This window comes from Sciurus carolinensis, chromosome 4 (genome assembly GCF_902686445.1).
Source record: "Sciurus carolinensis chromosome 4, mSciCar1.2, whole genome shotgun sequence".
NCBI classification, from domain to species: domain Eukaryota; kingdom Metazoa; phylum Chordata; class Mammalia; order Rodentia; family Sciuridae; genus Sciurus; species Sciurus carolinensis.
Window position 1 is genome coordinate 140,065,477 of NC_062216.1, and position 8,714 is coordinate 140,074,190.

An 8,714-nucleotide genomic window follows, 5' to 3' on the forward strand; every position below is an offset into this window, starting at 1 on the left:
TGATAAATCACATGGGTAACAGATAATTTTGATGCAATATGAGGAGCATGACCTTCTGTGATCTTGCTTTCAAAAACTACAGCCTTAATCTTAAAGAGGAAAAAAAAATCTAACAAATCCAAATGGAGGAGTGCTAGGGAAATTGGCCAAGTTATTTTGTTATGTTTTGTACATGTACAAATATGTAACAATGAATCCCATCATTATGTACAACTATAATGCACCAATAAAAATGTGGGGGAAGTACAAATGGAGGAACATTCTCTAAAATATCTGAACAGTATTCCTTAAAATTATCAAGGTCATAAAAATAAGGCAAATCTGAGAAACTCAGAATCAAGTGGTCTACATGTGATGAGGTATTCTGAATGGGATTCTAGAACTGAAAAATCAGATCACAGGTGGAAAATCTGAATATAGTATGAACTTTGGTTAATGTATCAACATTGGTTCCTTACTTATAACAAATATAGCATAGTGTAACGTGAAGTAGTGGGAATAGAGTAAATGGAAATTGTTCTGTCTTCAAAATTTCTTTAAATCTAAACTGTACTAAAACATACATTTATTTCTTTTTAAACAGTATGAGAAAAACCAATGTTTATCGATCTTTTGCTTTATGCCAGGTATGGTGCTAAAAGGTTTATTTATATCATCTCTTGGAATACTAAGGACAATAGGATTGAGATGCAAAGTTAAGTGGATTTTCTTAAAGACCAAAATCTAGGAAATTGGGGAAGAATTCCAATCTATACTATCTAATTGTATAGCCAGTGCTTCCTTTTATCAAACTTACATGACAAGAGACATCACTCACAAAAAGAATGATTATTTGACATTTTTACAAAACTAGCAGTCATCAAGTGAGAAAGCCTAAGAGGAAGAATAAGAAGAAAATTCATACTTAGCAACAGACTAAGGAGTTTTTATTTTGCTTTTGTTTTTTGTAGTACTAGGTATTGAACCTAGGGCCTCATACATACCAGGAAAGTGTAACATACACCACCAGCCCTTTTATTTTATTTTGAGACAGCATCTAAGTTGTCCAAGCTGGCATTGAACTTGGAATCCTCCTGCCTCTGCTTCCTGAGTAGCTGGGTTTATAGGAGTCCCTCACTGTCCCTGGCTTCTAAAGCATATTGAAGAATTGAAGTTTGAAGTAAAGGCAGATGAAATTCATGAAAAGATAAGTCTTAATGAAGAGTTGAAGAAAGAATGCTTGTATCTAGAACTTTTAGAATTCCTGCAGACAGGATGAACTTGGTCAGTATGAAACATACACATGCTGGTTAGTAAGACACACTCTGTGACCTCTTTGGTATATTAGAGTCAAATAGCTGTCAAGAAATTGTAAGGAATGGGGTGTGGACTAAAGAACTTGCATGATTGCTCAATTACTGTCTCCAATCCATTTTCTCTTTAGAACTATGTATCTCCTTGTCCCTGACCCAAAGCCAGGGCCCTGTTACACAATTCATACTATTCCTTTTTTCTAGAATATAGGCTTTGGACAACAGGGAGCAAGGGATTCATGTCCAGTAGTCCAATCTGTCATTCGTTTTACATTTTCAATTTATAAGTTTTTGTATATGGCCTTGCTTGAGTATGACCTCTGCTGGGCAGTGCCTCGGTTCTGATGCCTTCTTTAATCTCCATGAAGTTGACCCTTCATAGGCTTTCACTGATTTTAACACTCAGTAATGCCACCTATTAAGTATATATATATATTTATCTTAAAGATTGATGTTGAGATTAAATGAGATGGTGTCTTTGTTTAAAAAAATTCTTAGAATTTCTGTTATCTAATCTGAAGGGTTTTTAAACATTTGATGAAAAAGTTGATTTAAGTATGGACTCATACCTCAAGCACTGAATTTTTCTCTTAGAAACACATGATTATACTTTTTATTCATCAAATTTTTGGTGTCAGAAGAGAACCGTTTGTTTAGTTTTGTTTACACAAAGGTTTGTATGTGTTATCACTGCTTGAAGGTCTGCCTTCACTCCTTTTGCATCAAACATACTGTAATGTATAATCTATATAATGTCCAGCCTTGGTTCACTTAAAGTAACACTTATTTTTAAATAACGGAGTAAAGATAGTGTTCTCCCCTTTTCTCTCCAGAGTCACTCCAAAGCAACAAATACAATGAGAAGTGGAACACAGACTCCCTTTTTGATAAAATCATGAGGGCATTTTATCTCAACCTATGTGTATTTTAAAGTACAGTGCATGTAATAGAGGAATGAGACAGAAGCTGAGAGGAAATCCCAGGGTTAGAATTCTCAGATAAACTAGAAGACACAGTTTTCCATAGTAGCATCCCCTGAAAAAGCAAAATCAACAATCCCTAGTTGCAACAAAGGCAACTTTAGCACGGTTCTTCCTAGTTTAGCACAGAAAAATGAGAATCTAAGGAATCACGTTGAAAACTGATGTCCATAGAAAGCAGAATAGTAAAGATTATGAGTTCTAAGGTGTTGCTTCCCAGCTAATCTGAGGATGGTAGGTGAGAAGTCAAGTCTAAAGGCTATGATTCTCACATACAATTTTGTGAGATGAGAATTTTGGCTGCCTTGAAATATAGGCCTGAATTCAGATTAAGTCATTCTGTAAAAGTTTGTTCTAGAAGATAACTCAATTTAATTCAAAGATGGGCACGATTTTTAAAAGGGTGAGGGGTACATAATCTTCTTAGAGTCTATACCAAGGAGGAGATCTTTTCTGGAATGCTGTATGAGAAATTTGGTGCCACAGAGCTTTGCTTTTCACTGTTTCTTTTTTATAGTTTTTAAATTCAAAATAGACTTATGGAGAATATCATGATAAGTGAAATAAACCAAACTCAGAAACTCAAAGGTCAGTTGTTTCATATGCAGAAACTAGAGTAAAATAAAGGAAAGCAGGGGGCTGGGGATATAGCTCAGGGGTTGGGGATAATATAGCTCAGTTGGTAGAGTGCTTGCCTTGCAAGCACAAGGCCCTGGGTTCAATCCCCAGCACCACAAAAAAATAAAATAAAATAAAGGAAAGCAGGAGGGAAGGATAGGATAACATATAAAACCAATCAAATATAAATTAATAGAAGAACTAAAGGAAGTCTATTAGAGTAGATGAAGGTGAATGGGAGAGGGGTAGGAGGACCAGAAGGCAAAGGAGGCAATATCATAAACTGAAATTGGTTATCATGTATGTATGGATTGATCTGAACGAACCCAACTACTATGTATAACTATTAAGCTCTTAATTTAAAAAAAAAATCTCTTAAAAAGATAGGTTTTAGTGCAAGAAGAAAAGGGACAGGGGACAGGGTTGTGGCTCAGGGGTAGAGCACTTGCCTAGCATATGTGAGGCACTGGGTTCAATTCTTAGCACCACACAGAAATAAGTAAAATAAAGGTTCTTTGACAACCAAAAAATAATAATATTTTGAAAAAAAGGGACAGGGACTTTGAAAAATAATAAATTCGTTTAGAGATTTGCCAGGAAATCTGGCAAATCCTTTCAGATTTTTTACTCTTTTTTTATGAATCCAGGCTTTCATTTGTTTTGACATGTATTTTTTTTTGAGTGCAGTTTTTCATTTCTCTGATTGTATACAGTGTACAGTCACACCATTTGTGTAATCGTACATGTACATAAGGTAATGATGTCCATTTCATTCAACCATCTTTCCCGCCCCACTGCCCACTCCCCTTCCCTCATCCCCTCTGCCCTATCCAAAGTTCCTCCATTCTTCCCTTACCCCCTCCTCCACCCCACAGTGTCAGCATCCACTTATTAGACAAAGCATTTGGCCTTTAGTGTTTGGGGATTGGCTTATATCACTTAGCATGATGTTCTCTAGCTCCATCCATTTACCTGCAAATGCCATAATTTTTTTCTTCTTTAAGCCTGAGTGATATTCCATTGGGTATATATATCACAGTTTCCATTCATCTATTGAAGGACATCTAGGTTGGTTCCACTTTTGACAGCAGTTTTCTTCTGGTGACTTCTTTGTTAAACCCTTCACAAAATCATTCAACTTATGGAAACAACTTTTCCATTTGCATTCATCTTTCACTGGTTATGCAATATTTATATTTTTACAGTAACATAATAGGCATAAAAGATTAGAAATGGTAACAATTGGTTCAGTAAACATAAAGTTAAACTGGTAGGTGCAGAAACATGACCAAGAACTAAGTGGCCTCTTAAAGTAGGAGTGGTCAGCATACTGTGGGTACAACTTTTAGAGAAAAAAAGTAGAAAGTAAATACTTACCAATGAATTTGCTAAGTATACATTATAGAAAATTCCTTGAAATATGAACATGTGATATTGTGTTCCTGTTTTGTCCTTAAATCTTTCTCTAGGATATAGTTTTAGTGTTTCAAACTTTAATTTTATTCAAAAAATGTTTCTTGAAATCTTATTTATAGTAATAAATAAAAATAATCACTATTGAATTAATATTAAGATATTAGTGATATTTATAATATGCTGAATAACCTTTATCAGTACAGATTTAAGTGAAACAATTTAGTTACATTGACTTGCTTCAATGTTACATTACTTCAGTAGTTACAGTGACTTACTAGAAGGAACTCTTCAGATATCTTAAGGATATTTTAAATTAACACTGTATTTATTTTAGAATATATTTGATAAAGAAAATTTTTAACTGTTTTTGACTATTGATAAATTGTTATTATTTTTATCTTAAAGTTGCCAGAAAAAATTATAATGGACTACTATGAGAAGTATAAACCTAGAATGAATGAACTGGAAGCATTCAATATGGTAAATCTTAATATTTAAACTTATTAAATTGGATATGTTGCTAGACTTTGAATACCATTCTGTTAAATTATATTATGAGGCCAACCAACCTCATTCTGTAGAAAAACTGTTTTGGATCATTTCCTTCTTCAGAACTATATTAGGTGTCAGTAATGTAATAAAGAGAGCACATGGTAGATTCCTCTTAAAATGTATTATAAATGCATGGAAAGGCATTTCAGAGTCCTTTGAACACATATTGGTCTCAATGCAGTTATTTCACAGGCATTCTTTTTAATGAATTTCATTCTTGGGACCCCTTTAAAAGCTTTCTCACATGATTGCTTGTTGGATTCTACCTCAAAGTCACTTAAAGGGCATTCTTTTCCATTATTAAAGAAAAACCTTTGATCTCTGCAGTATTCATTTTCTGAAGATGCACAGTGGGTATTCAAAATTTGACCTATGTAAACTGTAGATGCATTTTCTTAAACATAAATGTTAAGGAAATAGGCTTTTTTTTTTTTTTTTTTTTTCTTTTTTAGTACTACTTTCTTTTCTTATTCTTTCTTTTAGTTAAAAGTTGTTCTGGCTCCTTGTATAGAAACATTGATTCTTCTGGATCGGCTTTGCTATCTTAAAGAGCAGGTAAATTATGTTAGTTTTAGATGCATAACAACTCTTTATTAAATGTACTAATGTGAATCCACTCATAGGATAATTATTTTACACAAAGCTAGTAAGATAATTTTTTCATTGTATTTTCATAGTTTTAGATAATCATACCATCTTCTTGTTCATATATAAACATGTACAACAGATATCTTCACAAAAACTACTCTAATAAAGTTTACATTCTTTTACTTGTATGGTAATTACAATACATAGGCAGTGGACACATGCTGCCATACATGACAGATTGTTTGGCCAAAATTAATAAAGGCCAGACATAAAAAAAAAAAATACACGTTTGATTTTGAAAGACTTTGCCTTTTAATTCACTTTTGATTTTTGAACATATATATGTGTTCAGCAGTATTCATTAGTGGAGATTATTTCCTTTTTTTTTAACAATCTTATTCCATTTATGTGGAATGACAAAATATTGTCTTTTAAGTAATCTGTAGGGAAAATATATTTTTCAGATCCCACTTAGTGCTCTGTTTAAATTACTGTGAACTATTTAAATTAAACCTGTTCTAAGATTTGGCCTAATGTTCCCACTGTAAACCCTTTACTTTAAAAAAATTTATTATATGGGGAGCTTTATTTTCTTTCTGCTGGAACAAATGGATTTTAATAAATGGGTCTTCACACTAATTTGTATTTTTATGGAAGTGAGCAGTTTTTAAGTATTTAAATAGTGATGTACTTTCCTAAGTGAAATCACTTATCAAATCACTGAAAAGCTTTGATTTGCAAATTGTAGGTAACAGAACAATCAGTCCCTGCCAAAATAGGTATTAATTTTCTTTCAAAACAATTTCCATTGACCTAAGTACAATAGTCAGTATGTACTCAGATTAACTGAGATCATAATAAAATAATGGCATATAATTATTGTTTAATATTTTAAATCTTCTAAAAGTAATACACATTTATGTTACAAATCTAAAATACATAAACATTTTTTTCTATTTTTTTTTTATTGTAAACAAATGGGGTACAACTTGTTTCTCTGTACATGAAGTAGAGGCATACCATTTGTGTAATCATACATTTACATAGGGTAATTGTGTTTGATTCATTCTGTTATTCATAAAAATATTTTTAAAAAAACAAAAGTAACCATAACCCTACCTTTCAGCATTAAGTATTTGGTATATTTCTAAATATGCTTATACTCAGATATATGCATTTTGCATGTATATGTGTGTACACATTATTTATTCTTTAATTAAAATTGTAAAAAAATTACAAATGCAGTTTATATGTAATTGGTTTCATTCATGTAAAATTTTCCCACCTCATTGGCTATCCTGCACAGTGTGAATGATGTTTCATCATAAAATAATTTATTTACTATACATTTGATTGTGACAGTTTTTCACAGTCACAGTAAAATAGACCTCGTAATTCAGTACCTGTGTGCTGCTTTATTTCATCTGCATAACTCCTTGAAGATGAAACTATAAATGTTAATTTTATTCAACAAAGAGTAGTGTTCTTTTATACAGTTTGTTTTTTACATGGGTTTTGGTTTTTGTTTATTTGTTTTTGATACCAGGGATTGAACCCAGGGGCACTTAACCAATGAGCTTTATCCCCAGCCCTTTTCATTTTTTACTTTGATACAGTCTCAATAAATTGCTGAGGCTGTCTTTGAACTCTCCATCCTCCTGCCTCAGCTTCCTGAGAGGCTGGATTACAGGAGTGGGCCACCACGCATGCCAAGCCATAGTTTTTCTTTTACAGTGTGTAGTCTTTGTCATCTCTCCTTTTCTGTTAAACAAATGGTTGTATATCTAAATCACTTATCAATTTGCAGGAAGATATTGCATGGTCTGCCCTTGTGAAGTTGTTTGATCCTGTGAAATCTCCCAGATGTTATGCTGTTATTGCTCTGAAGAAGCAGCAATGATTTCAAATGAAGCAAGTTTTATCTGTTTGTATGACTTGTTGCTCACCTTGCTTTTCTAAACATTTGTGTCCTATTATGTAAATATTTTAAAGTAATTGCTATATATTTTAAATAAACAATAAAACAAATAATGGCTAACAATAGAAGGTCATAATCCATTTTCCAATGAGAAAGCATGTATAAATAAGAACTTGTGAAAAATATTATGAAAGAATCAACCTACATTTCTAAACTAGTGTTATCAGTAGGACAGGGTGATTAAATCTTCATTCCTGTTCATATTTGAGACCCATGGTATATGCTGTCACATTTTGATTGATATTTACTTAAAAAAAAAAAAAAAGAAATGAAAGGTACTGGTTCAGATATAGTCAAATGCTGAGAATCATTTGCATTGTCCTCCACATTTTGGAAGGATTTTTCACATTACCATAAGGGGAAAATCCACATTTAAAGGGAAGAAATACTCACAAACCAGTCCTTTTATAAAACGGTTCCTTGTATAAAGCACATTTTATACTGCATTTTAATCTGTTACATACGTAATATTCTGTACCCTTAAAGGAGTGTGCTCCTTGTGAGATTCACTTTTGAGGCTGTTTGTCTTACTAAAATTAAGAATGGGTTGACATTTAAGGGAATTATTTTGTACTCTATGAAAAACCAATCTTAGTAAAGCAAAATTGAATGGAAGGGGCCAGCACCCTGCCCAGTATGGAACAATTTCCTTTTATTAGCAGAAAACTTGATCTAATGTACACAGACGATATGGACAACTGAGATAGTTTTCTTGATGCTCAGCTAGAGAACGTCTCTGATTGTTTAGAGTAGAAAAAATAATTCTTAAATTTTGGAGTCTCTTCCTGGATGAGAAGAATAATCATTTTGCTTTGGATGGTAACATTATTGAGTTAGCAGCCAATATAGATATGAGTGATCAGATATTGTCTATATCTACTGAAAAAAAAGCCATTTTTAATACTTTGTATTCTGCAAAATTTCAAGCATATCTAAAAGTGCAAAGTAAATTTTAAAGAATTTACTGTGTATTCATTACAAACTTCAGCAATTATCAACATTTTGCCAGTCTTATTCCATCTATACATGTGTAAATGTACACACACACACTCTCTACCCAAACCTACCCCTGCTGGAGAATCTTAAAGCGAATTCTAGGCTGTTTGTTACTTGTCATAAATACTTTAATACATATTTCTAGCAGCTAAGGGGTTTTTTCTATAGTAACATCTGGTCAATCACATATCTGTGACTGGCTCAAGAAGTCTTTTTAAATTTAAATTCAGGTCATTGTTACATGTTTGTTTTTGTCTTTTGGCAAAAATACTTCACAGGTGAAACGTACTTTCT

The 8,714-nt window shown here is 32.6% G+C and overlaps 1 protein-coding gene across 6 annotated transcripts in view; it reads left to right on the forward strand.

Moving 5' to 3' along the window:
- Mettl25 (methyltransferase like 25) overlaps positions 1-7,706 on the forward strand; it is a 96,423-nt gene extending 88,717 nt beyond the window's left edge. For 2 of the 6 annotated variants that reach the window (XM_047548721.1, XM_047548722.1), the window contains exons 10-12: positions 4,712-4,786; positions 5,342-5,413; positions 7,254-7,706. In XM_047548721.1, coding sequence (XP_047404677.1) covers positions 4,712-4,786; positions 5,342-5,413; positions 7,254-7,346 — 240 coding nt within the window. In that variant the 3' untranslated portion in view covers positions 7,347-7,706. Of the gene's footprint in view, positions 1-583; positions 2,880-4,711; positions 4,787-5,341; positions 5,414-7,253 lie in introns of those variants that run through there. The other 4 variants (XM_047548723.1, XR_007108249.1, XR_007108248.1 and 1 more) reach the window with 4 other exon arrangements.
- The last annotated feature ends 1,008 nt before the right edge of the window (positions 7,707-8,714 follow it).